The sequence below is a fragment of the Lontra canadensis genome, unplaced genomic scaffold (assembly GCF_010015895.1).
Source record: "Lontra canadensis isolate GAN:19392208 unplaced genomic scaffold, GSC_riverotter_1.0 scaffold25, whole genome shotgun sequence".
Lineage (NCBI taxonomy): Eukaryota > Metazoa > Chordata > Mammalia > Carnivora > Mustelidae > Lontra > Lontra canadensis.
In genome coordinates, this window is record NW_022631019.1 from 7,671,256 (window position 1) to 7,698,257 (window position 27,002).

The 27,002-nt window shown below is 49.0% G+C and overlaps 3 protein-coding genes and 1 long non-coding RNA gene across 7 annotated transcripts; 2 read left to right on the forward strand and 2 right to left on the reverse strand.

Moving 5' to 3' along the window:
* Positions 1-2,292: 2,292 nt before the first annotated feature.
* On the forward strand, positions 2,293-8,634 carry TARDBP (TAR DNA binding protein). Of its 2 annotated transcripts, none has more exons than XM_032863389.1 (6): positions 2,293-2,411; positions 3,412-3,659; positions 5,331-5,494; positions 6,671-6,811; positions 7,536-7,706; positions 8,075-8,634. In XM_032863389.1, the coding sequence occupies exons 2-6, from the start codon at positions 3,422-3,424 to the stop codon at positions 8,603-8,605; spliced, it is 1,245 nt and encodes a 414-aa protein (XP_032719280.1). In that variant the 5' UTR covers positions 2,293-2,411; positions 3,412-3,421; the 3' UTR covers positions 8,606-8,634. The 2 variants fall into 2 exon arrangements, with proteins under 2 accessions (XP_032719280.1, XP_032719279.1); XM_032863388.1 differs by having other exon boundaries at positions 2,294-2,411; positions 3,408-3,659; positions 8,075-8,633.
* A 348-nt stretch (positions 8,635-8,982) lies between these two features.
* On the forward strand, positions 8,983-10,135 carry LOC116871047. The gene is made up of 2 exons (XR_004383332.1): positions 8,983-9,282; positions 10,015-10,135. It is a non-coding gene; the product is annotated as an uncharacterized LOC116871047 (long non-coding RNA).
* Positions 10,136-12,734: 2,599 nt separating this feature from the next.
* On the reverse strand, positions 12,735-13,894 carry LOC116871337 (mannan-binding lectin serine protease 2-like). The gene is made up of 2 exons (XM_032864028.1): positions 13,872-13,894; positions 12,735-13,537 (listed from the first exon to the last, which is right to left on the reverse strand). The coding sequence occupies exons 1-2, from the start codon at positions 13,892-13,894 to the stop codon at positions 12,751-12,753; spliced, it is 810 nt and encodes a 269-aa protein (XP_032719919.1). The 3' UTR covers positions 12,735-12,750.
* A 644-nt stretch (positions 13,895-14,538) lies between these two features.
* On the reverse strand, positions 14,539-26,718 carry MASP2 (mannan binding lectin serine peptidase 2). Of its 3 annotated transcripts, XM_032863384.1 has the most exons (10): positions 26,651-26,718; positions 26,336-26,564; positions 26,021-26,198; positions 25,055-25,186; positions 23,028-23,224; positions 22,807-22,954; positions 19,026-19,144; positions 17,532-17,610; positions 15,339-15,473; positions 14,539-14,835 (listed from the first exon to the last, which is right to left on the reverse strand). In XM_032863384.1, exons 1-10 carry the CDS (start codon positions 26,653-26,655, stop codon positions 14,729-14,731), a joined length of 1,329 nt encoding a protein of 442 aa, XP_032719275.1. In that variant the 5' UTR covers positions 26,656-26,718; the 3' UTR covers positions 14,539-14,728. The 3 variants fall into 3 exon arrangements, with proteins under 3 accessions (XP_032719275.1, XP_032719277.1, XP_032719276.1); XM_032863386.1 differs by lacking the exons at positions 14,539-14,835; positions 15,339-15,473; positions 17,532-17,610; ... (1 more) ...; positions 22,807-22,954; positions 23,028-23,224 and adding an exon at positions 24,340-24,458; XM_032863385.1 differs by lacking the exons at positions 14,539-14,835; positions 15,339-15,473; positions 17,532-17,610; ... (1 more) ...; positions 22,807-22,954; positions 23,028-23,224 and adding an exon at positions 24,706-24,744.
* Between the last annotated feature and the right edge of the window lie 284 nt (positions 26,719-27,002).

The following is a 27,002-nucleotide window of genomic DNA, read 5'->3' on the forward strand; positions in this document are numbered from 1 at the left end:
ATTTTTCTTGTGTGTCTTTTACATTGTAGTTTTGGCACAATGCTGGATGAGGCGTGAGAGCTCCGTCTATCTTTTCTGACCTATTGTCTTCAGAAAGCACTTAATAAATGCTCAGAAGAGGGGCTCCTGGTTGACTCAGTGGGTTAAGCCTCTGCCTTTGGCTCAGGTCAGGATCTCAGAGTCCTGGCATCAAGCCCCACATCGGGCTCTCTGCTCCGCAGGGGGCCTTCTCCCCTCTCTCTCTCTGCCTGCCTCTCTGCCTACTTGTGATCTCTTTCTCTGTGTCAAATAAATAAATCTTTTAAAATAATAAATAAATAAATAAATGCTCAGAAGAGAAGAGATGGGTAAGAACAGATATGTTTGGCTTTCTAACAATCCTCAAGCTTAACGTATAAGGGCTATGAACAAAGAAACAAACAAACCAGGAGAACTTACAAAACACATTTTAAGGAAGCAGAACGTTTACCAATCATGACGGCAGGGCTGAAACCCAGAGATGAGCTCCAGCTAGAGCAGGAGGACTCCACTGTTCAGCCTCCCTCTGACCTTATCATTGATTCTCTTCCCGAAGGAGTGTTTGTTCTCTTCAAGACTGTGTTTGCTGGCCTGAAACTTCTGGGGGAAGGGACAGCTTTTGTGGTTTTGTCCCTGTTTGATTTTTCTCCAGTTTCTGCATACCCTGCTCCTCCCACCTATGGCTGGTCTCCAAGGCCCACAGAGCTGCCCACACCAAATGCCTCAGTCTCAATCATGGCACAGAGAACATGTGGCCCAGGAACACAGCTTCAGGGACAGATAGACCTGGGAGAGGAATTTATAGCTGGGTGACGCATTTGGGGATCTGTTTGACCTCAGGCGACTCTCACGGCCTCTGAGACTCAGTTTCTTCTGCAGAGTGGAGAGATAATAAAACGAACTTTTTTTTTTAATTTTAAATTTTTTATTTTTTTTAAAGATTTTATTTATTTGATAGACAGAGATCACAGGTAGGCAGAGAGGCAGGCAGAGAGAGAGTAAGGGAAGCAGGCTCCCTGCGGAGCAGAGAGCCGGATGTGAGACTCGATCCCAGGAGTCTGGGATCACGACCGGAGCCAAAGGCAGAGGCTTCAACCCACTGAGCCACCCAGGCACCCGATAAAACGAGCTTCTTCCCCCAAAATGGCTGAGTGTATGAGTTCAGATGACCCAGGCCTCCATGCTTCATCCGGTGCTTCAAAATGTTAGTGACCATCGGCGCCCATGTGCCCAAACTCTGCTGTCCTCTGTGTGCTGGGCCGCCCCCGAGGCCGGTAAAGGATCCGCAATCTGTCTTCCTCCACGCTCTCTTCCCTTATCTCTGAAAATTGACTCAGCCGATATCTGGTTAGCAGAAACAGCACCCACCCAGACTTGCCCTTGCCCGTCTTAGTGTTTATTCCCTAGGAGGCTGTCCGGGAGGCCGTGGAGCTCCTCCACTTCGGAGTCAGACTGCCTGGGTTCAAATCCCAGTCCCACCATTGACTGGCCCTGTGGGGTTGGGCAGGGCCTGTCCTATTACAGGAAAAGCACAGTGTTATTATTAGAGGCCTGGAGCTGGAGTATGTTACCATTAGAGTTGGGGCTCAAATCCCAGGTCCGCCATTTACTGCCTGGGTGACCTCATGCAAGATACTTAACCTCTGTGTGCCTCAGTTTTCTCCTCACCTGTACATGCGAATTTTATCAATAGTACCTTCCGTACACGAGACTATCGAGGTAGATGGTAGGCGCTATCATTTGTTTGTTTGAAATAAAGTCATTCTCTCCAGGTGTGGAGCTTGCCTAGGGGAGTGGGGAGAGGATGCACCCGGCTGGCTTTTTAAACAAAGGTTGCTTGACTTTCCGGCTCTCTCTTGCCTCTCCAAAGTCAGGAAGACCCGGGACCCGGCTCCCCGCCCCCGTCTAGCACCGCCCCCTTCTGGCCCCGCCCCGCCCCACCTCACCTGGTCCCGCCCTGTCCCTCCTAGTCCTGCCCCTGAGCTAGTCTCGCGTATTTTCAGAGTGCGCGAGCTCGGGCCGGGACCGGGGGCCGACGGTTGGTCCGGCGAAGCCATCTGTCACGCTACGTGGGGGGAGCCAACAGTCTAGGCTTCCTTGTTTTTTCAATTTTGGGGTTTCCTCGCCCAGATTTTTGGTCATATTATAGCGTTAAGTCCTCCCCGTTTGCTCAGTCTCTCAGCAGGGAGCGCTGCCTCTCTGGGAGAAGGTCATTGTGCCTCTGTGCGGCGTCCTTCCCCTCCTGACGCGGAGCCGGTGGGAGAAGACGACGGCCGGCGGGGGGAGGAGGCGGCTCTAGCGCCATTTTGTGGGAGCGAAGCGGTAGCTGGGCTGCTCCTGGATCCCTCGCTGCTTCGGTTTCCCTGTCGGGCTTCCTAGCAGCGGCCTAGCGGGTGAGTCGCGAGCGCTTCTCACTGAGGACACCCTGGGCGTCTCGGCTCCCGCGCTGCGCGGCCCGAGGCGGACGCAGCGGGTTCCGCCCTCGCCCCGGGAAGGGAGCCGTGGGGCCGGGCCTGCCTCGTCCTGCCTGAGCGGCCTCGCGCGGGCGCGTCGTTAGGGCCCGGCGCGGGGTGGCAGCCGGCGCCGGAGCAGGGACAATTGGCCCGCGGTGCCGTGCAGTCCGAGGCGGAGCTTTGGCCTGGCCTCCGGCCCGAGCCGTGCCCTGGGCCTCCAGCATCCGGCACGCCTGGGGCCCCCGGCAGCCTAGGCCCTGGGTCCCCGCGTCTGTACCTCGGGCCGCGCTTAAAAACTCCTCCCTCGGCCCCCACGCACTGGCTTCTGGGAGGTGGCGGCCCGCGTCGCTAAGGACTTGTCGTCGCTGTCCTTGGATCAAGTTTGGGGAACTCCCCCCGGAAGCCCCCCAATGAGGAACAGGGAGGAACTTTTTTCCTGCTCTCCTCCTGCTCACTGCTTGCGTTCCTCCTCGACACGGCTTCTGCATCGCGTTCTTAGGGACATGTGCTCTGATCCCCACACACGTCTCAGCGTAGGTTCTCCTCGGCCCCCCAGGATGACTGACTTCTTTCTAGTGGCATATAGCACAGCTGTAATAAGTGAATAGCTTGTTTGCTGTCATCTCTGCGTCCCCTTCCTCCCCGCCACGCCCCTTGTCACCAGCGTGCTCCGTCGGACTGACGGGTTCCCGATGCAGCATCTGATGCATAGCGGGCACTGGGCACGTGTCTATCGCGGGAATGAACTCACAAGGCACTGTCCTTGCCTTGGCCTCGTTTCAGTGATCACCAACACCTATAAGAACCCGAACCCTAAAGTTCTTCTAGAAGTCCTAGAACGTTAGCGCGGTAGTGTGTAGTGTGTGTTCGGATGATTTTTAAGGAAAAAGTCTTCCACCTGAGTGTATGTCATTAACATGTCTTTTTCCCTTTAAGAAAGGTAAGAAAAGATGTCCGAGTATATTCGGGTAACTGAAGATGAGAATGACGAGCCCATTGAAATACCATCAGAAGACGACGGGACAGTGCTGCTGTCCACGGTTACAGCCCAGTTTCCCGGCGCGTGTGGGCTGCGCTACCGGAATCCAGTGTCGCAGTGTATGAGAGGTGTCCGGCTGGTGGAGGGAATTCTGCATGCCCCCGATGCTGGCTGGGGGAACCTAGTGTATGTTGTCAACTATCCCAAAGGTTTGTTGCCATTTGCTTTTGCAATTCTAAACTGTGGTGTTTGTGTCTCCTCTGAGTTGGTGCAGCGCCTCATGTCACGGTGAAACCTCTCCTGTAACCCCAGTATTTATTTAAACTTTGCTAATAGACTGGTTTGGAACGTCTCTAGTCTAAATTAGTGAAAAGTGGAGATAGAGAATGTTTTTCTAAAGAGAAAGCTATGTATTTAATTATCTGGACAAATATGCCAAGTTAATGCTGAATTTAAAGAAAACTAAGACTGTTTTGTGAAGATGAGTCTTTTGTCAATAGATTCTTTCAAAGTGCCCCGATACTTAGTTCTGGTTTTTGTCCTTGCAAGCTTATATCATTGGTTCAGTTAATCTGATTTTTCCCTCCTTAAAGGATAATCAAGAGCAGGAATCCAAATCTTGAATTAGTGCACTTTTAATTTGGGGTTTTGGTCTTATTCTCATTGCCACTTAACACTGGTGTCCTAGATCTAAAAAAAAGCATTAAGTTTGTGGAGGAAACAGGTACATTTTGGTAGTAAGAATTTGCTTTAGTTACTTTTGCTGTGTTACTTTTATTATAACTCCGTGTTGCAAAAAGTATCCTGTTTGATTAGTATGCAAGACTTTGCCTTTCCCTTTGAGAACATTTTTAACAGTATCAAGTTAGTTTTTCTTTAGTATGCTGTTACCTGAATGTGAAATGTTGTTTAGATCCAGATAGGTCTGTGTGGGTTCATCAGTTGTAACAAATGTACGTCTTGGATGGGGCAGGAATATCACGATAATGGGGGAAGTTGTGCACCTGTGGAGGTAAAAGGGGAGGTGTGGGCGATCTCTGCCTTCCTTTCCACTTTGCTGTGGACTTAAAACTGCTCTAAAAAATAAAGTCTAGGGTTGCCTGGGGGGCTCAGTCTGTTGGGCGTCTGCCCTCAGCTCAAGTTGTGATCTCGGGGCCCTGGGATGGAGCCCAGCATCAGGCTTTCTGGTCAGTGGGGAGCCTGCTTCTCCCTCTCACTCTCCCACTGTGTGCATGTGCGTTCACTCTCTCTCAAAAAGAATAAATGAAAAATCTGTAGAATTAAAGATCGTCTATTTCTTAAAACTCATTCAGTTCTTCCACTTCCTTTCTGAATACTGTTTTTTAAAAATAACCCAAGACTTTCTTTTTTATTACAAAATCAACATGAGTTCATGGTTGAACGCTTAGAAAAGAAAGAAAAAGAAAATTGAAGTCGCCCTTGAATATACAGCTGGAGATAAAAGTTGGGTCGTTTTTTGGTATATAACTTTTTAAAGTTACAGGCATTAAAGTAGTTACGCAGCTCTAATAGGCACAAAGTGTAGCATGCCTTTTTAGCCTGTTGTTTTTCCCCTTACTATGTTTTTAGAGTCCGAGTGAAGTGGGATTATTTTTGTTTTGCTGTGCCTTTCGAGTGGGGAGAGCAAACCATCATAATCTTAAGACCACATAAAACCAGAGGTGCCTTCGCACCCGCAAAGCCCCTCAGCCGCTTCCCCAGTCCCTCCGTCCGGCTGTGAGAGCTGACGTCACTCTGCGAAAGTTTTCAATATCTTACGCTTAGAATCTTTTTGCTCATTGTTGTTAGGTGTAGGAGCCGATGTGTTTTAAGACATGTTAAGTGAGGAGTTCTGAAAGGTCTCTGCTCATTTTGTTTAGATAACAAAAGAAAAATGGATGAGACAGATGCTTCATCAGCAGTGAAAGTGAAAAGAGCTGTCCAGAAAACGTCTGATTTAATAGTGTTGGGTCTTCCATGGAAAACGACTGAACAGGATCTAAAAGAATATTTTAGTACCTTTGGAGAAGTTCTCATGGTTCAGGTAAACTTTGATTTCATAGAACGATTTCTCTCTTCCCATGAATGAACAGCCAGAATTCCTATAGTTTGGTGACCCTGCCTGCCCTTCGCGCCCAGCAGACAGTATTTTTGTGTTTATTACATGCATACATAAGGGAGGCCGAAAAGAAATACGGGTTGGGATGCCTGGGGGGCTCAGTGGGTAGAGTACACAACTCTTGATCTCCGGGTTGTGAGTTCAAGCCCCATGTTGGGCCTAGAGCCTCCTTAAACAAAAACCAAACTTGGGTTATACTGTTTCCCATTATGCATATAGCCTATATTTTTGCCTTTGATGTTATAAAATCCTCCTACATAAAAGGCTCAAGGGCCTGTTTTTCCTTTTTTTTAAGATTTTAATTTTTTGAGACAGAGCATGCGCAAGAGCGGGGGTAGGGGCAAGGGGAGAGGGAGAAGCAGACTCCCCACTGAGCAGGGAGCCCAATGCAGGGCTTGATACCACAACCCTGAGATTATAACCTGGGCTGAAGACAGGTGCTTAACTGAGTGAGCCACCCAGGTGCCCATAGCCTGTTTCTTTATAACTTACATTGCTGGGAGATCAAAAAGCACTTATTTTTAAAGGTGGGGGCACTTGGCTGGTTCATTTGGGGGAGCATGTGACTTGATCTCAGGGTTGTGAGATCTCAGGGTTGAGAGATTACTAAAATAAACTCTAAAAAGAAAAATACTTTTTTTCTGCTTTTCCCACTTAGGATTTGTAAATATTAGATCTAATATATATTTGCATTCTAAAACATTTTGTTAAAATTCTGTTTTGTGACATGATTAACTATTAACATGGTCTAGATTCAATGTTTATCCTCCTCTTTTTTACCTCAAGAATAACTTGGTCTGAGTTTTACTTTGTTTTATTTATTTATTTATTTATTTATTAAGATTTTATTTAGTCATTTGATAGGGAACACAAGCAGGGGGAGTGGGAGAGGAAGAAACAGGCCTCCCGCTGAGTAGGGAGCCCAACCTGGGGCTCAATTCCATCATGACCTGAGCTGAAGGCAGACACTTGAACGACATGGTTTAAATTTTAATTGAGCAACTCCCGTCAAAATGAATCCATTCAAATTACCAAGGAACTGATTTGGGGGGGGGGTCCTAGTTAATTTCATTGGTTTTGGGGGTTTTTTTTTCTCCCTAGGTCAAGAAGGATATTAAAACTGGTCATTCAAAGGGGTTTGGCTTTGTTCGTTTTACGGAATATGAAACCCAGGTTAAAGTAATGTCACAGCGGCATATGATAGACGGACGGTGGTGTGACTGTAAGCTTCCTAATTCTAAGGTACTTTGCTCTTTTTTTCCTGTGGTTTGGGACTTTTTGCTGACAAACTCCCTTAGAAGACATTGTAAAATGACACATAAAATGCACTTGGAAAAGGTGGTGGCTGGTGGATTCCTGAAACCTTCTGCCTTGTTAAAGCCTTAGTACCTGCATGTGTGCTGAATATTTTGTTTGTTTGAAATCTTTGGTTTATCATCCCTCTAAACTAAAAGTTTTTTGTTGTATTCTTTTTCTTGTTATTTTTAGTGAGTGAACAGTTTTCTTACGTAGATACACATTAAAACGCAAGGACGGTCAGAATACCTTAATCTTATCATGAAGGCCTGACTGGTTTCAGGCAAGCAGGACTGACTAGGACAGTCAGCGTCTTTGCCAGGGCATTTCTGTCATTGGCTTTCCTTAATCCAAATAGATAGTCGTGAACTTCAAACTTTAAAATGTGGGGACCACTGGCAGGCTCAGTTGGTAGAGTGTGTGACTCTTGATCTCAGAGTTGTGAATTCAAGCCCCGTGCTGGGTGCAGAGAAAACTTAAAAATTAGGTTTTTTAAAAAAATAAAATGTTTTTCCTCACCGAAGTTTTCAAAAGATGCGCTGGTGCAGAAAACTGAGAATGTACCTACTTCGTTAATGACTAAGAGAAAAGGCAGGTAACTTTTGTTAGATCCTCTTTTCTTGGCTCGTAGAATATTTCTCATAGTTTTCTTTTCTTTCGACTCGCCCAGCAAAGCCCGGACGAGCCTCTGAGAAGCAGGAAGGTGTTCGTCGGGCGCTGCACGGAGGACATGACCGCCGACGAGCTGCGCCAGTTCTTCTGCCAGTACGGGGAAGTGGTAGACGTCTTCATTCCCAAACCGTTCAGGGCCTTTGCCTTTGTTACGTTTGCAGACGATCAGGTATTTTTCTCTTTAATAATTTTGTCCCGACTCTGTTAGGTAATTGTCTTGAACTTCTCCCACGCCGCCAGTTGCCGTCCTTAGCTGAGCTACGGGATAGGTGGGTCTAGATGGTCATGATAAACCCTTGCGATACGTTTTCAGTGTGAGGCAGTTAACTCGGAGAGCTCTGTTTCTTGAGAGTAAGCGGACAGATCGCTGCTGCCTTCCCAGAGCTAAAGGCGGTTTTGTGGGTTTGAATGAAATGAGCGGTCGTTGCTTATTTGTCCGCCGGCTTAGACAGTGGCTTGAAATCTAAGTGTTATTGCTACCTTGATGCGTGAGTCAGTGGTTTAATCTCCCTTATCTCCGCCCCTTATTTCTTACAGGTTGCCCAGTCTCTTTGTGGAGAGGACTTGATCATTAAAGGAATCAGCGTGCACATATCCAATGCTGAACCTAAGCACAATAGCAATAGACAGTTAGAAAGAAGTGGAAGATTCGGTGGTAATCCAGGTGGCTTTGGGAATCAGGGTGGGTTTGGTAACAGTAGAGGGGGTGGGGCTGGCCTGGGGAACAATCAAGGAAGTAATATGGGCGGAGGGATGAACTTCGGTGCTTTCAGCATTAATCCAGCGATGATGGCTGCGGCCCAGGCAGCGCTGCAGAGCAGCTGGGGCATGATGGGCATGCTGGCCAGTCAGCAGAACCAGTCGGGCCCGTCGGGGAACAACCAAAGCCAAGGCAACATGCAGAGGGAGCCAAATCAGGCCTTTGGTTCTGGAAATAACTCCTATAGCGGTTCTAATTCCGGCGCAGCCATTGGTTGGGGATCCGCATCGAACGCGGGGTCGGGCAGCGGTTTTAATGGAGGGTTTGGCTCGAGCATGGATTCCAAGTCGTCTGGCTGGGGGATGTAGAGAGGGGGCGGTAGAGACTGGCGGGGATTGAGATTTTTCTAAACACATGGTAAGTATATTGTAAGATACACGCGTACTAAGAATCCTCAAAATTGCTTTGTCCAGTGTGGAGTATATTCAACAGTATTTTTGACAGTTTTCTTTAGAAAAAGAGGAAAAGCTAAAGGAATTTTATAAGTTTTGTTACATAAAGGGTTGAAATACTGAGTGTTTGGAAGTGAACTGCTGTTTGCCTGATGGGTAAAAACCAACGCACTACAGTTGATATCAAAAGGTTTCTCCTGTAATCTTTTATCCCTGCACTTGTCAAGCGAATTCTTTGCATGTTCAAATGGAAACCATTGGTCAGAACCACATTCTTTCCTCCTTGTTTTAATTTGAACCCCGCCGTATGGATTTTTCCCTTAGCAAAGTCTCCTTCTTGGAGACGATGGTGTCACAGTGTTTGGTTCTTTCTGGTTTTGTTCTTGTTTTTTTAACACTTGTTTCCCTTCACATGCAAAAGTACAATATGAAGCCTTCATTTAATCTCTGCAGTTCATCTCATTTCAAATGTTTATGGAAGAAGCACTTCATTGAAAGTAGTGCTGTAAATGTTCCACCACAGGAATGCTTCTGTCTGCACGCTTCCTCACTCAAGAACTCGTCAGCACGCTGCGCAGGCTGCGTCTTTGACGGTGGGTGTCCCATTTTTATCCGCTACTCTTTATTTCATGGAGTCGTATCAACGCTATGAACGCAAGGCTGTGATATGGATCCAGAAGGCTGTTTGAACTTTTGAAACCTTGTGTGGGATTGATGGTGGTGCCGAGGCATGAAAGGCTAGTATGAGCGAGAAAAGGAGAGAGCGCGTGCAGAGACTTGGTGGTGCATAATGGATATTTTTTAACTTGGCGAGATGTGTCTCTCAATCCTGTGGCTTTGGTGAGAGAGTGTGCAGAGAGCAATGATAGCAAATAATGTACGAATGTTTTTTGCATTCAAAGGACATCCACATCTGTTGGAAGACTAAGTGAGTTTTGTTCCTAGATGACCCACGTTAGCTGAATGTGTTAAGTGAAACGATTACTTGTACTTCCCCCACCCCTTTGTCAACTGCTGTGAATGCTGTATGGTGTGTGTTCTCTTCTGTTACTGATCTGTAAGTGTGGTCACGTGAACTGAAGCTGGTGGGGTGAGAACATGGACGAGCTTGTGGCGTGCTTTGCAGGAGTACTTGGAAGCAGAGTTCACCAGTGAGCTCGGGGTGTCGCAGAGAAGGGTGGAAGTTCTCATGTCTGTTAGCTACCCATAAGAATGCTGTTTGATGCAGTTTTGTGTCCTGTGCTTGGATGCTTTTTATAAGAGTTGTCAATGTTGGAAATTCTTAAATAAAACTGATTTAAATAATATGTGTCTTTGTTTTGCAGCCCTGAATGCAAAGAATTCATAGCAGTTAATTCCCCTTTTTTGACCCTTTTGAGATGGAACTTTCATAAAGTTTCTTGGCAATAGTTTATTTTGCTTCAAATAAACTTATTTGAAAAGTTGTCTCAAGTCAAATGGATTCATCACCTGTCATGCATTGACACCTGATACCCAGACTTAATTGCTATTTGTTCTTGCATTGTCCAAAGTGAAAGTTTTTTTTTGTTGTTTTTTTTGTTGTTGTTTTTTGTTTTTGTTTTTTTCTTTTTAAATCTAGTTTTTAATAAGTCTGGGTGACCGCACCTAAAATGGTAAGCAGTACCCTCCGGCTTTTTACTAGTGCCTCTGTGCATTTGGGTGATGTTCTATTTACATGGCCTGTATAAATCTCCATTGGGACTCAATGCCTTCTAAAAATATTCTTATTTGGGGGAGTGGGAAGAACTCTGTTAATTATTTTCAAGTGCTTTGTAGCAAAGCATAGCAGTCGAAAAGAAGGGCATATCAGCACCTTCCTAGTTTGGGATTTGAAAAGTGGAATTAATTGCAGTAGGGATAAAGTAGAAGAAACCACAAATTATCTTGTGCCTGAAATCCATTATAGAGCCTGATAGCTTTAAGAACTAGCAGGGTGGGTTGTCTGTCTGGAAGTGTTAAGTGAAATGGGCTTTGTACCCCACAAGTGGGGGACTAGAGTAAGGTTGAATAAAATCGTTTACAAACTCAGATTAGACTCTCACGATGCATTGTGAAGTATGTAAAAGCAATAATTACGGATTCTCTGTTGTACTTTTTATGTAACTGCAGTGAGAGTTGAGCTTGCTTTCTGATGGAAGAGTGTGAACGGTTTTGTGTTGGTAGTTTTACCTGATGCCCGTATCTGGTCAGATTATGATAAATAGGTTTGTCATTTTGAAGTTCCGTGTTTGAAACTTTTAGAAATGAAGTCGTCCTTTAGACTTGTGATCGCCACGTTGTTTCGTTATTCAGTTTCCTCTGTAAAAGGATCTTGCATTGTTTGAATTTTTTTTTCTGCATCTAAATTGCATGATTTCCAAACCCTGTACCATCTGAATTTTGCATTTTAGCACTTGCACTATTACTCAGCAGCAGTAACATGGTAACACTTAAAATGGTATTCGGGGACCTCCAAAGACTAAACTGTCAAGCCTGCAAGGAGCCCAGGGGTAAGTTCACTTGTCGATGGCATGGTTTTGATCCCTTATTTACACTTGTTGTCAATCTAGTTACCAGTCTTAGAAGGCTCTCGATGTGGACCAGCCTTCTGCTAACATGTTTGTGGTACCAGGAGCTGTGGGTATTTAATTCTACCCTAGAAAAAAGAGAAAGAAAACGAAGTCTAGAAGTAAACTATTTGACAAAGATTTGTTTTTAAAAGTCTGTTTGGTCAACTCAGTGCGTTAATTCTCAAAACTTTTTGAACCAGTTGAATAAAAAATTTGTTGTCACCACAGTTTAGTGTCTGGAGTCTTACTGGAAAAATAGTTTCTTTTTTATATGTGACAAAGGCGATGGAAAGTTGCCGTTCAAAAGTGAGTCTCAAGAAGGTCCCCCTTTAATGAGCACCAGAGAAATTGGGCCAAAAGTCAACAGTGAATTTTTACACGAGTGGTAGTTATTTGGCTAGAATGAACCCCTTTGTTAAATGTTAACCTATTAGAACTTCTTAAGGAGGAACAGCCAGTGAAAACGACCTTAGCTCTTTAAGGTTAAATCGGCTTAAATTGTGTCCTTTGGAAAAAGAAGATGTACATGATAATTAGAATAATTTGTTGTTGAGTACTAGGTGAGTAGCTCTTAACGGTGTATGAGTTCTATACTTAGCTATTGTATGGTATGTGATCTGTTGTTTGTTAAGCGTGCCCAAGTATTTCCATGTTCATTGTAAGAAGGAAAAAAACCAACTGTAGATTTATCTGTTAAACCACCACTTAATTCTGACGTATTTCTTCTTAAGAAGATGCCACATTTGATTCAGCTCTTTTCTATATGTGAATATTATTCAGGTTATTTCCAAGTGCCAGAACATCCTCACAGCTAAATTAAATTCTTAACATTGGAATTACTAGGTCAAAGACTATATGCATGCTGTCAGGGCTTTTCAGATATTTCCAAATTGTCCTTTAGAAAATGTATATTGTCTTCAACAGTGTGAAATAGTGCTATTCCATGTTCCTTTTTGTCTGCCAATTTGATAAGTGAAAAATTCTATCTCACCATTTGTGCTATTGGTTTTTAAACATGGGAGTCAGTCAGCACCTAAGCCAAAGTATCCATGTGTCCAGTTTATTTACAAAAAAAAAAAAAATCATGATTCAAGGCTATCCGTGAACCAGCTTTGCTATAATATATAAAGTTCTGTTAGAAATCAATAAGAACAAGCCCCCAAACGGAAAATTAGAGAACATGAACAGGCAATCTGTAGAAATGTAGAGAAACAGTACAAAAGATACTGGACTTGTAAGTAATTAAATGCATATTTAGCCAGTGAGTTTCTGTTGGATTGGCAAAGGTGATCCCGCCTAATCATCTGTGTCCCCTTGAGTCAAAGAGTAAGGGGTGAAAAACTGACGAGTGGGAAGGGCGGGCTGATTCGTGGTGTGGCAGTGGTTTGGGGTTAGAGCGACAACTGCCAAGTTCGTGGCTCTCAGGCCACATGGCTACTAAGAGCTTTTGCAGGGATTTTTAAAACTAAGGAATCGTTGAAGACCTACAAATTAAAAATTACTAATTATGTCCTTGATCCAGGGAATGTAGTTAATAACTTTGGTGTAGACTCCATATTGATTTGCTTCCCCACAATTGGTGGAACCCCAGGACACTATTCCTCCCACAAACCATCTCTGTGTCTCATTATCCAGAAACACTAGCGCCCCCCCACTGTCCCCTCTGCAGCTGTCCTTGCCCCCGCCGTCTAAGCCAGCGCAGAGCATGTTCTCTGTCACCCTCCCCCCCGGAAAGGCCAGCTTCTCGTACGCGGCGGTGCATTTCTGACGGTCGACAATTGGTATGTCAACAAACATTAGATTTCTGGCAAGAAAACCCCTCTGGGTTAACCCCCATCCTGATGCAGTTCCAACGTCCTCTGTCCTCATGAAGGATTCGGCCTCCTTTCCTGGCAAGCAGATAGGCAGGATGTTGCTGTTGATTGCAACTCTGTTCTTCAGTTTAATCAGTGCTATGTCGTTATCGAAGCCAGCGCCATGAGTATAACCTTCATGTATAAAAATGGCCTCAGCCCAGGCTTGTGTGTAATGAGGCGACAGTCTCTTCAGGGTACCCAGTCTGATGTCCAAGGAGGAGGCCGCTTCCTTCTGCGCGTACACCGCGTGCGCCGCCGTTAGGATCCAGCTGTCCCGCAGGAGCGCGCCCGCTGCCGTGGTCTGGCCTAGTACCAGCACTTGCCAGGGGAAGTCCCCGAGCTGTGCCTTCTGCCCTCCGTATATTCGACCTCCCGTGGTACGAGTTGAGACTCCACACACTGGGGAAAGAAGCAGACACAGCCTTTACAGAGACCCAGTGGTGGGTTTTCCCATGGCTGTTACCACTTCGGAATGTGTGATGTCCTCCAAAAGTCGGGGTAGTTGGGCTTCCACCCAAGCCAGCAGGGGCTTTTAAAACACAGTTCGGAGACCCAGTAAAACCTCTTGGCATTAGCTCTTCAGAGAATGAGGGGAGAGGAGCTTTAACTTTTAGAAACTGATTTGTTCGGCTGAAATAATTTGGCCTACACAATTTGGAAGATCACTTAATAGGGCAAACAAATTGAGCTGATGTAGTGGGTGATGGGATCAGAAAGTGAAAGGAAATGACCTTTTCGTTGCTGCTTTTTTCCTACTCGGATGATGGGGTGTTTACCATGTAGTGCTGGGAAAGCAGGAACTAAGGTCACTGTCCCAGGTTTGCAAAATTCTTTTCACCTTTGAACATTTAAGTGTTCTAAAAATCAGAAAGTTGCAGTTGTAGCCAGGAACCTTCAGGAACAGAAATTACTATTTTTGGTCTAGTTGATTCTTCCAAACTAAATTTTATTCTCTATGGCTAACTGTATATGCTCATTAACGTAGCGACTGTGTTCCCTGTTGTGGCAGAGTACTGGCTTTAAAACCTACGAATGTTGTGTCAGCTAAGATGTAGGGGTTGTTTTTTTGTTTTTGTTTTTGTTTTTGTTTTTTTTTAACCAATTTAAGCCAAATAACAAAGGGGTAATGAATATATTACTTCCTTTCTGATTTTTTAAATCACTGTACTCAACCATATCAGAGCCAATTCTGGTAAAAAAAAAAAAAGTCCTATTTAAAAGGCAAATTGCATTAATGTTTAAAAACTAGATGTCATTGAAAACAATTGCTTAGGGAAATAATGAAGTTATTAGCTTTGGGTTTTAATAGCAGTTTTACAGGGAAGAAAAGTAACTCCACAGCAGAACTCGAGTTTATAAATGTATAAATGCTTCAAGATAATTTTTAAAATCATTTAATTTTTTACGCTTGCCTAGTTGTAAGGTCAGAAATAACCAAGTGACTGATGCAGTCAGCACCCAGCAACCTCTCCGTCCGTCCAGAAGGGGGATAATGAGAACGTATTATTTGGAAATAACCACTTGGTTTAAGAGCCAAGTGCTGAAGCTGCAATTCAGCCGACCACAGCTAAAGCTCTGCTGATTGTCTCCCACCCAGTTCTACTTTCCATCAATTACGAATCTCTTGTATAAATGTATCCATTACCAGGCTCACAGACGGGGAGTGATTTTTCTCCTTTGGAGCTCGTCCAGAATCCATCAGCCTCACACACGTATTTACCTGCAAATCATTGGAAAAGCAAAAATGTTGAACTGCATGTATAAGGTGGTTGTCATTTGCTTGAATACCCCCTTGAAAAATGTTGATTCTTGAGCATCAGTGGGAAAGAGAGGTGTCTAACCGTTTTACATGATTTCATAAATAGGAGGTCTCTGCATTAACCATGTTTGCTTGCAAAGTGGAAACCTTTTAGATGTGTAACTTGAATATGTATCAAGATCTCAAGTGCTTAATGATAAGGTTTTGACTTGTTAAATTAAACCATTTGGAATATATTGTGTGTTTGTAGTAGTCATTTACTAGATAAGATCTGTTTTCAGATTCCTGCAAATTGACATTAAAGTCACTTCAGCTGTAATATTTCACTTAGCGGGCGGGAGAAGTGCCTTTTAATCTTTTGTGTAGCCTTAGCCAAAAATGTCGGCTCAAGTTTATTTTCAGATCGCGAGGGAGGGCTTCTTTTCCAGACAGCACACACCCCCAACTTTGCAGAGTCTGCTCACCGTCGTTAGGGGTCATTGTGTAGAAGACCTCGTTACAGTGGTACTGAATCACGGCTCTGTACGTGGTCACTTCGGGGCCTGTGATGTACTGCACTCGGCCCGTGGGCAGGTCATCAGGAGGGCCACAGTCAACAACTAGGAAACACGGGAGGAGGAGGAGTCCGGGTGTACGGACGGTAAGAAGACGAGACCCACAGGTGGTTGTGCTGCGGTGCTGTGGCTCCAAGCCGTATCCGTGTCTCTCCCCTCCCCATGTCCTCCCCCGCCCCCCCGACCACCACCACCACCACCACCACCGGGATGGACATCCTCCATCTCTCTCAAAAGGGAGGGAATCGCCTTAGTGTGATTTAAAAGCCTCACCCTCCTGCCTGTTCCGGACTAAACGGCTAGAGTGAGGTGAGGCCCCTGGGTCGGAGCCCTGCGATTCCCTTCACAAAGGAAGGGAATTTGAAACCACTGGACTCCTCAGTGCCCTGACTTCCTATTTTTAAAGATTTCATTTATTTGAGAGCACAAGCAGCAGGGAGTGGGAGAAGCAGGGAGCCGGATGTAGGAATCAGTCCTGGGACCCTGGGGTCATGACCACAGCTGAAGGCAGATAGTTAACGGGCTGAGCCACACAGGTGCCCAGCACCTGACTTTGAACCTCAGGGTCTGTCTCAGAGCAGCTGCCGGCCCAGCCTGCATGGGCCTGCCCGGGCTGGGTCCCGGAAAGTGGTCCTCGGTTTGCAGTTCGGTTGGCCTTAAAGGTCAAAGAACCATACAAAGAACGACCTGGCTTCTTGAGCTCCTTTTCATCAATGTGTAGGAGACCCGCAAGTCATAATACCTGGACTTTGCATCAGAATGCACACCTGTGTGAGGCCAGAACGTGTGAAACACCTGCCCAGTTTGGAGCCCAAGTGACTGAGTCTAGAAGTCCTGCTTCCCACAGTAGAGCTAAAACAACCAATGGATTTCTCTGGGTATTTTAAAAGGTTACATTTAAGTAGTTTTCAGCGAACTTATAGCTGTGTGCTTGGTTCCGTGGCAAGAGTTTTGTCCACCTCTCTGTAGAGGAGGTGCCCACACCTACCTCACCCCAAGTGAGGTTCAGATCCAGACCTCTCACTCCCAGCTCTACTGCTTTCGAACTGAGGATTGACAGTCTCACTGGTGGGAACGTAAACTTAGGAAACGATATTTAACTTCCCCAGGAATTCTGTAGAAACCTTTGCACAAAGTATGTGCAAATACATTTACAGGAGTGTTCACTGCAGCGGTGTGTGTGACAGTGAAAATCTGGGAGACGGCGGTGGGCGCGACGTGCTGTCCTTAACAAGGATGAGCGAGCGGCTCTGCTAATACTCAGACTGCTGTGGAGAGAGATCCCGACGAGACGGAGGCAAAAAGCACAGTGCCGTCAGACTTAGCATCCCATTTTGGTTAAAAAGTATGGAATAGTCTGTTAAGTGTCTGCCTTTGGCTCAGGTCATGATCCCAGGGTCCTGGGATGGAGCCCCACGAGGCAGGGGCGGGGTAAGGGGCTGCTCCGCTCTCCCCCAGCTTGTGCTCTCTTTGTGTCTAATGAATAAATTTTTTAAAAATCTTAAAAATAAATTTTAGAAAAGTATATAATGGTGAAATAGTGTATACAGCACAGGAATGAAGGAAAGGGCCCTGAACCCTCAGTGGTAGCTTGGGGATTTGGGCAAGAGAGGGGGGGTCTCACTATGCTTTTGTAAATTTACTTTTTCTAATTAACATGTATTTTATAATTGAAAAAATATTTAAAATAAGATGTGATGCTTGCAAAATGGCAATGTACCCCCTCACCGCAGTCTCGTGTGGAGTGTTCACACACAGCTACACCCATCCCTCCAGATGGTGTTTACGCACATGTGAGACAGGTGTGTGATGGGAGGGATATGAGGACAGTGGGATTATGGGTATTAAAATGTTTCGTTCTCTCTTTCCCATCCTCAGTGAATATTTTACACTTGGAAAAATATTTTTAAAAGATCACACTCTTCCAAAGGAAATAATTTTGCTGGTAGCTCGGTTCCATTTTGACCCCATTAAATGCACGGAGAAGCTGGGGAAGAGAAGCAGATTTGGAGTTCAAGCCCTGCTAAGGAGAACCGCTTCAGAAGCAGCACTCCAGGCAAAGCTGCAGAAGCGGTCCCAGGACCTGTGGTCACGTGGCCTTACTGCTGCACGTGGGCATCGGCTGGTCCCAAGATCCATCTTTCTGACAGACCGCAGCAAAGGATTTCAGGGGCAAAGCACCCTAAAGAAGAATTCAGCAAATATTACTTACCTGGTTTACATCAGGACACCACACCCCAAGGCTGTGCTCCTACAGCGGTTCCTCTGGGTGGGGGTGGGTGCCCGGAGCGGGATGCCACACCCACGTTGACAGGACACATCCCAACAGCTCTGAGGGATTTGTCGCCTATGGGATAGCTCTCCTCTTTTAAGATGCATTTGGCACCGCAGGAATCCCGTGTGCGCCTCTGCCGTAGCTTAGGAATATGTCTTGCTTTCTCTTTAAGGCCAAGAACACGTCCGATCTCACAGGTTCCTGCCGATTTGCCACCAGTTCTTTATGTAAAGTGCCAAAAGGGGGTGGTGGGAATCTGGGTAAGACCAACCCGCTCCGACAGGGAGCCTGTGGGCCTGGATTTTTCTAGCCTGGGGCCGTAAACCACAGGCCGGTTATTAACAGCACTTTGATAGGTTTCACATGTGTGCTCTCAGTTTTTATCGCTAGTGGTGTTTGCAGAGAAATATTTTTCTAAAGTTTATGAAAGATCACTTTGGCGGAAAGAAGCCTTTATGCTCCCAAGGAGAGCAGGATGATTTTTTTCTGCCCCAGATCAGAAACAGAGGTTTGCAGTCCCGGGAGCTGGGGAAAGAGCCTGCCTAGGGAATTTTGCAAGGTGGGGAAAGTGCCTTTTTTTTTTTTTTTTTTTTTTTTTTTGATTTGTCCCTCCACAGGACTGGATTGAATAGCTAGCTATCATTTCAACGTTATTACTTTTTACCGCTGGGATTCAGTGACAATTTTGAAGAACATAAAGAGGACGTGTTAATCTCTTACCTGTGCCCCTAAAGCAACACACGAAGCATTTTTAAAAATTACCCTCCCTCTCCCTTAACAGAGGTCACTATTTATAACTTTGCAGAATATACTCTTTCCCGGGGCCGTTTAATTTTGTTGTGGGCCCAGGAGTGGTGGCCGGGAAAGGTCATCACGTGGCCAGGCGGACGGGCCTGATCTAATGCAAGCGCGGTCTCGCAGAGCAGGTGGCACGAGGATGGCAAATGCATCCTTCGCTTGTTTCAGCCGCTTTTCGAGAGCTGCTGTGATGTGTGAACAGGGAAAAGCCCATTTGAATCACCAGCTTCCAGTCAAAAGCCTTTTCAAAGCTTTTTAAAAATTTTTTATTTTTAAATTTCTTTTCAGTGTTCCTTTCAAGCTTTTTGTTTAAAGGCACGATTCTTAAGAAAAAAAATTCTCCATAGCCATCTCTCTTCTCCACCGAATTTGCTTTGCTTTGTTCAGTCACAGCCAAAAGAAACCAGCGTGCTGACTCCAGCTCTTTCCCCACTTTCGCATATAAATTCTTTGCTGATAGCACTACGTACGCGCATCAGACCGACCGCGGTCCTGCCGTACTCACGGGGCTGTAATGAACTTACTTGGAGAAGCTCGTAGCCGGTCTCGCAGAAGACGGCGAAGCGGTCCTTCAGGATGTACTCGGCTTGCACCGGCGCGATGTGGCCATTAGGTGGCGCCACGGGACCAGGGCAGGGCTGAGCTGTTGCGGGCGGGGCGGAGAGGGAGGCCGGGCTGAGCGAGGGGTTTTGACGCTGTCTCCAGCCGGCCGCTCTGAATTCAGCCACTGAAAGGTCCTGATTTACGCACGGAACCCTTAACACAGGGGAAGAGCTCGCCGCAAGTCGGATGGAGTTGCTCAGATTTAAAACCAAAGGCAAGATTGCACTGGGTCGCTTATTGCACAAATTAGGGTTTGTAGCCGGGCCTGGGTCTCAGCCGAAGTTCCCAGAAAGGCAGGCACGAGCGGCCTGAAAGGAGCCAGAGCGGCCCCCACACCCTGCAGGGCAGCGTCTGCTCTGCGCTGCCGCAAACCAAGCTACAGCGTCCGCTGGAGGAGGAGAGCTAGACCGCATTCCCAGCGGTTATTTTCAACTCTCTGTGCCTGTTTCCTCACCGGTAAGATGGGGAGGTGAGAAGAGCCACTCACCCTCCAGGGCCGTCCGAACACCAGATGTAAAGCACTTGGCTGGTGCTTGGCTGAGCGCTGGACAAGAGTGGGCACAGGTGACCCCGCCCACAACAGCCCTGTGGCACGGCCTTAGGCCTCGAGGGAGACTGCCCTCCACTCCGGCCCCCAAACCCTGGCCTGACGTCACCCCAAGCCTTCAGCCCACCCCCAACTGCTACCACTCAGCCTGCGCCAGTCTCCTGCTGAGTCCCCTTCTCCCTCCAGGTGCTGGGCTCTGTGTCCCAGGGCAGCTCTCAGTCCCTGCAGGCCCAAAGACCCCACCTCCAGGGAAAGCCCTGGCCGCTGGCTGGCACCCTCCCTCCTTCGCACAAGCCTCTACGTTCTGGCCTGGCCCTGCCCCCACCAGCCTGGAAGACCTGAGACCCCCTTTGAGTGGCTCTAAAACCAGCACTTCAGTTGCACAAGTTTTATTACTTTGACCTACAGGAAAATGAAAGACTTTCAAAAATGAAAGCGCTAGGCTCCGTCCTCCCAACCAGTCTTGCCCCTTCCCACCTTTCTAACAGAGGTGGCCCAAGGCTTAATCTTTTCTAATCCAATTTTTTAATTTAAAAAACTACCCCAGTCTCTATAATCCAATTACCACTCCCGCTATGCCACACCCTGCACCCAATGCTTTCCCTACATTAGCCCATGAATGGACACCTTTTGAAGGAGACATTGTCCTTAATTGAAATAATTGGGACATTAAGGTTCAGAAAAGTTATGTGAGAGGTTCAGTGACACATAGCCGGGAAACAGGTTTGTGCCTGGGCATAAACCTAGGCAGTCCAACATTCAAACCTGAGCTCTGAGTTTCCTGGATAGATGGTTGGATGGATGGATGGATGGATGGGTGGATGGTTGGATGGATGGTTGAATAAGTGGGTGGATGGATGGGTGGGTGGATGGGTGGAAAGAAGGAAGGAAGGGTGGGAGGAAGGATGGATGGATGAAAGGATAGATGGAAGGATGGATGGATGGAAGGAAGGAAGGATGGATGGATGGAAGGAAGGATGGGTAGAAGGATGGAAGGAAGGAAAGAAGGGAGGGAGGAAAGGTGGGTTTTGGAAGGAAGAAAGGATGGATAGAAGGAAGGAAAGATGGATGGAAGGAAGGAAGGTTGGATGAATGGATAGATGGAAGGATGGATGGAAGAAAGGATGGATGGATGGATGGATGGATGGAAAGAAGAAGGAAGCCAAGGCAGGAGAAGTAGGGAGATAGGCTCTTCCCCTAGGAGAAGGTGATCTTACCTAGAACAATCTTTCCTTTTGTTTATTATCTTTCTTGTCCCACCTTCCTTCCATGAAAACCCTCCATTTTGTACAACTCCCTTCAGAGCTCCCCTCCACCTGTAGATGGGATGCTGCCCAATTAATGAATCATTTAATAAAGCAGATTAGATCTTCAAATTTACTCAGTGGGATTTTGTTTCTGATGGATGGATATGAAGGGTGGGAGAATATGGCCCTCCAGAATATGCTTCTTTGGCATGCCGATTATTTTGAGCTGATTATTTTCAGAAATAGCAGACAAAAGGGGCGCCTGGGTGGCTCAGTGGGTTAAAGCCTCTGCCTCCGGCTCAGGTCATGATCCCATGGTTCTGGGATGGAGCCCAACATCAGGCTTTCTGCTTGGCAGGGAGCCTGCTTCCACCTCTCTCTCTGCCTGCCTCTCTGCCTACTTGTGATCTCTGTCTGTCAAATAAGTAAATAAAATCTTAAAAAAAAAAAAAAAGAAATAGCAGACAAAGGAGAAGCTCTGAAAACAGAGTAGAAGTTTTCCTTCTGTAAGAGAACTTTATATTCACAAAAGAAATGTCCATTAAGAGTGTCTCCCTCTCTGTTCCAGGAGAAGGACAATTAAATCACTAGAAACTCGTCCCTGGAGAAGGCATGTCTTTTATCTGTGTAACAAACCTTATTTTGTTTACCGTAGTTTTCTCAGCACCTCCCCATACTGCCTTCCCCCAGGCCCTCCTCTCTTTTGTATTTAACTGAAGATGGTACTGATGTCTTGAGTTCTAAGTTCCCATTCTCCCGTGGGTAATCTCCCATGCATGCATGAGACATACACCTTAAAAAACGTGCTTGTTTTTCTCCTGTCAATCTGTCTCTTGGTCCTAGCCAAGGATTGAGGAGGGCTGAGGGAAAATTGTTTTTTCCTCTCCTACAGATGGAAGGAGGGCTGGTTGAGTGGATGGGTACATGGAAGAAGGGAGGGAGGGAGGGAAGGAGGGGTAAAGAGAGGGATAGGGATGGGTGGGGTGGCATTTCCCCTTGGGGACCACTGTCTCACAGACCACCCCCACTCCAACCTCATTTGTCTTTTGAAGGAGTTCAGGACACATGACCCCTAAATATGGCACCTGGCATGTTGAATATTTTAAGCTGAAAGAGTCTGAGAAAACAGAAACAAGGGGTCCCTTGGACCTCCACCCCCTCCCTCACCCTTCTTCCCCATCACAGTCAGAAGACCCTCGTGTACGGCCACGTGACAGGTGCCCTCCCTATACCTGGAGGGAAGGAGCATCCTTGTCTCCAAAGACAAAGGGAGCCAAGAAGAAGCCAAAGAAAGAGGCTTTGCTAAGTTTCCCCCATTTACAACACTTGCTTTAACCTGTCATTTTCCCCCATGACTGTATCCTCTTCTGCAAAACCCCCACACAAGCCTAACTGTTCCTCTGGGTCTTTCCTTCCTTTTGAAGTCTCCCATGCCATGTAGACCTCACATTACGTAAGTGTGAATGATTTTCTCCTGTTGTTTTTTCTGTGTGTGTGTGTGTGTGTGTGTGTATGTTGTTGTTGTTTTTTTTTTTAAGATTTTATTTATTTATTTGACAGATGGAGATTGTAAGTAGGCAGAGAGGAAGGCAGAGAGAGAGGGAGGGAAGCACGCTCCCTGCCGAGCAGAGATCCTGATGCGGGGCTCGATCCCAGGACTCTGGGATCATGACTTGAGCAGAAGGCAGAGGCTTTAACCCACTGAGCAACCTAGGCACCCCTGATTTTTTATGTTGATCTGTCTTTGTCAGTTTACTTTTCAGCCTCGGCCAGGAATCCTAGAGGGCTGAGGAAATTTTCTCCTCCCCTACACTTCCCAGGCCTTGCCAGGAAGAGTCCCATCCTATGTAACTCCTTGGCACTCCAGGAAGAGCTTCTTGTCAGGATCCAAGACCCACTCGCCCTCACCTGTGCTGGTGTAGTGGATCTTCCAGCCTGTGTGGTCCCCCGACTCATCAGTGACAAAGATGATGGTCACGGCATTGCTTTTAGTTTCAATCCTAGGGGGCAACGCTGTCCCACAAAATGGGCCATATTCCTTCTTGTCTGTTTGAATCTGAAAGCAGAAGGCGCCCTGTCACCTCAGGACCTGACAGAGCCAGAGGAGGTCTAGACCCCAGGAACCGGACCTTGAGGGAATCGTAGGGGCACTGGGTGTCCGGGTGCGTCTCCACATCAAAGGACCCCACAAAGTCCAGGATGATGCTGAACCCTTCCTCCAGGTGGATGCCGTAGGAGCAACTTGAGAGTTTGGGGTACGGTTGTGGGTATTCAGGGCTGCTGAGCACCCCCGACCTGTCGGCGAAGACCTGACCTGAACACAGGGCTAAGAGAGGATGGTCACTGTGAGAGGGGACCCAGCAGCCGGGCTCCGCCCCCTGGCTGCCCTCACTGCCCTCTGGCCCAGTCAGATGGAACACCCCCCCTCAGGGCTGAAGGAACAATCTGGAGTTTCTAGGGCTTCCTGGCTTTGACTGAAACGGGTGGCGCTTGGGCACACGGCCTCCAGGCCCCACCCACACTCCCAGGGGCTCCTGAACCTGGGGAGTCCTGGGCCAGAGTCAGGACTCTGGGGCTGACGAAGCGAAGGTTAGATTCTGCCGAGGGGGAAGGAGACAAGGGGGTCCCTCAGCCAGCCCAGACCCCGACAACTCCCACATTCACCCACCACGGGGCTCCCACCCACACCAGCTGGGAGCAGTCCGGCCTTCCCTGGGTCCCCACGGGGAACAGAGGTGCCTCCCTTGGTCCACTTTCCCTCGTGCCCTGGGTCTGGGCACTGCCCTGGGGGTTAGTTGAGGGAAATTCAAGTTCACACTTATCAAAAGCATGTCTGGTGCCCTCTTTCCCCGCCAGGCCAGCTGGTCGTGCCCTTGCAGAGCGAGCTTCCGCATCAGCCCCGGGAGGCACCGGCCCATCCCCTCCCCAGACTGCAGAAGGCATTTGAGCTGGGAGGCTTCCAGAAGTGAGGGGTCCCAGCACAGCCTGCCTTCCTCCGTGCGCTGTTCCCCACGGGGCAGAGGGAATGGCCCCCAGATGTGGGGGGCCATCGTGCCCATCTCCCTGGGCCTCTCTGCTCTGGGTCAGGCTCCTCCAGCCCAGCACACCTGGGACATGAGTGGTCCCCTTAACAGGAGCTGTCCAAGGATGCTCCCAGCTCAGCCCCTGGGGAGCCGGTGGGGGAGTGAGAGAGTCTCCCTGTGTGAACCCGGCCAAGCCCTCGTCCCTCTCTGGGCCTCAGTGCCCCATCTTCAGAATGGATGGGGGGTGGTGGGCAAGCCTTTTTGGCAAATGGGCCAGTGGCCCCATGGAGGGTGTTCCCACCGGCTAGGGTTCATCCGGGCTGTGATGAGGGGAGGGAGGGAGGGGAGGAGGCCAGGGGGCATATCGCTGCCCTCCCCCCACCGTGCCACCCAAGAGACACGAAACAGTAGGTGGAGGTGGAGGCAGATTTATTGTTAGGTCCACGGAGGGTCGGATGGGGTGGACCGGGGGTGGCAGGCAGTGGCCGTCTCGGCCTGACACAGACCGGAGCCAGAGATGAGGCTAGGGGCTCTGCTCTGGAAGAGAGGACAGAGAGACAGGGAGAGCCACTGGGGGAGAGACACCAGGCAGGGGGAGGCAGGGGCAGCACTGAGCCTTGGGGCTGCGCACTCCCCAGGGCACCCTTGGGTTTCCCATCTGGGTACTTGGCACCTGGCAGGAGCTCGGAGGAGGCGGGAAGTAGAGGCCAAAGGGGTCTGCCTGCTGGGGATCCAGCCACTCTGAGCACGCCCTGCCCCCTACCGGGAAGTTTCATGCAGGGAAGCCTGTGTTAGCCGGGCCTGTGTTCCCCGTTCCTCCAACCTGGGAGCCCCAGGAGGGCAAGATGCCTGTAGCAGGCGCCCAGAGCCCAGACAGGGAGGTACATAGTGGGAGCCCAGCACAGGTGATCCAAGTGATGGGCTGAAGACCAGAGAGGGAGCCCAGGATGGAACGGGGGAGGGGGAGGGAGTATGGATGTGCATGGATGGACAGATGGCCCAGTAGGCCAAGGGCCGTCCCTCCCATCCCTGGGCAGAGCACTTACGGCTTTTAGGAGCTGGCTGTATTCTGGGCCAGGGGGGTGCTGGGCTGGGCACGGTGTCTGCCCCATACCTTCCCTGGCCCCGCTCACCTGAGCAGGTGCGCTTGTTCTCGTGGAGGACGTAGCCCCAGCGGCAGGAGCAGTAGAAGCCACCCAGGTGGTTGTGGCAGTGGTGGTCGCAGGGAGCAGCCTGTCCTGGGGCCACCTGGCACTCGTCAATGTCTGGGGGAGGGGCAGGTCAGGCAGGTGGTCAGAGGGCAGGAGACGAGGCGGTCTGGGGGCCTGGGAGCTGACAGCCTCGAGGCTGACCCAAGAGGAGCCCCATGTTTGGAGGTGGCTGGGGCCTGGCCGAGTATTGGACAGGCCTAGGGTCATGATAACGTCCTCAGAACGCCTGGAGGTAGATGTCACTACCCCCTTTTCCGAACGAGTGATGGGTTAAGTGTCCTGCTCAAAGTTAGCCGGCTGGTGCAGCCAGCTGTCGAACCCAACAAGCAGGTCTGTGACCCATGTTCCAGCAAATCCTGCTGCTGACTCCTGAGGAGCACAGAGAGGTGCGGCCACCTGCCCAAGGTCACACAGCTGGTCCCTGCAGGAACCCCTATCTGACATCAAGTGTTCCACTCGAAGCCCGTGTATGGGGAGCACCACTCATGGGGAGCACTACACATGGGGAACACCAGGCTGCAGGTTCTCAGTGGGGCTCAGGCGGGTGGGGCTGACCTTCCCATCCAGAGGTGGACTCACTGGGCCCTAGCGTCATGGGAGTCGGGGGGCGCCCTAGGAGTACATCCCGGGCCTAGTCCGTCCCCCGCTCAGCACCTCCACACACCATCGGGCTCAGCCGGAGCGGGGCACGGTCATGGCCATTACTGATATTTGCCCTGGGGCTGGTGGTGGACGGAGGTGTGGACTCCTTGCCCGCTAGTTTGGCAGGAACCCAGCCTCAGGGAGGTGTGGGACTGAAGGGAGAGTTGGCCTGACCTAAGACTGAGTCACTCCCACGGGCAGACGGGCCACGTCGTGTCTCCCCACCTCGGCCTCCTCTCGCCTCACCCTCTGCTGCATAGAAGGCCTCAAAGCCCGTGAACGGCCTCTCGTTGGAGTAGTCGGAGCGGAAGGTCACGTCTAGGCTGGAGGCCGGCGAGTAGAAGGTGTCATTGCCAGGGGCGCGCTCCGTGTCCGTGCTCTCCTGCCCGCACAGCGTGGCCAGCACCTGGGTCCCTGAGCTCAGCTGTAGGGTTGGAGTCACAGGAAGGGAGGGCGAGATGCAAGGCCCACCACCCCTCCCTCCGAGGCCAGACCCTGCTCCCAGAGGTCCCCGTCCCCCTGCCCTTGCGAAGGTCCCAGTCTCCCCCATGCTGGTGGCACCTTGACGTAGTCATACTCGCAGAGGTAGGAGAGCTCCAGGTGGAAGTGGGTGAAGTAGAGGCGCAGACGGTAGCCAGGGGGTGCGGTCAGGGTCCAGCGCCGCTCCTGGTTGTTGGCGTACTCCCCGGGGAAGCCAGGGGACACCAGGCGCCCAAACACCGGCTCAGGCCACTGTGGGCCCGGGGGTGTGGCGGCCGAGCCCCACAGCAAGCCCAGGAAGACCAGCAGCCTGGGAGCAGCAGCAGAGGGGGTGGGTGAGGGCCTTGTTCTGACCCCTCGCCTCTGCTGGGGAGACCGTGGGGGGCTCCCACTCACCTCATTGTGAACCCGTACCCCTGGCCAGGCCCGGTGTGGAGCCGCACCGCGTCTCACCTTTGATCTGTTTGTCCAGTGCCTGGGCCTGCCTCCTGCCTCCCTGACCCGGGGATTCTGGGAGTTGACCCCAGGACTCTGGCTTGCCCCGAGGTTCAGGTGGGGAGGAGAGGCCACTCTGGGAGCCAGGAGCTGGACCTGGATGACAGATAATGCTGGAATAAATCCCGGCTCCGTCCCTCACCCTGAATATCCATGTTCCCCTCTTGGTGTGTGACTTCTGAGGCCAGCGGGGACCTCCATGTCAATGATCAAGACAATGATGGCTTCTAGGGAGAAATGGGGATGCGTCTAC

Bases quoted from the DNA above. Each gene is read 5' to 3' on its own strand.
- TARDBP (XM_032863389.1), top strand. From the start codon at position 3,422: ATGTCCGAGTATATTCGGGTAACTGAAGATGAGAATGACGAGCCCATT. The intron at 3,660-5,330 runs GTTTGTTGCCAT...CATTTTGTTTAG, and splicing joins TGTTGTCAACTATCCCAAAG to ATAACAAAAGAAAAATGGAT. The intron at 6,812-7,535 runs GTACTTTGCTCT...CGACTCGCCCAG, and splicing joins GTAAGCTTCCTAATTCTAAG to CAAAGCCCGGACGAGCCTCT.
- LOC116871337 (XM_032864028.1), bottom strand. From the start codon at position 13,894: ATGGTAAACACCCCATCATCCGA. The intron at 13,538-13,871 runs GTAGGAAAAAAG...GTCTCTGTAAAG, and splicing joins GTAAACACCCCATCATCCGA to GCTGTGTCTGCTTCTTTCCC.
- MASP2 (XM_032863384.1), bottom strand. The intron at 25,187-26,020 runs GTGAGGCGAGAG...CCCCTCCCCCAG, and splicing joins GGCCTTCTATGCAGCAGAGG to ACATTGACGAGTGCCAGGTG. The intron at 17,611-19,025 runs GTAAGTTCATTA...ATTCTTCTTTAG, and splicing joins CCGGCTACGAGCTTCTCCAA to GGTGCTTTGCCCCTGAAATC.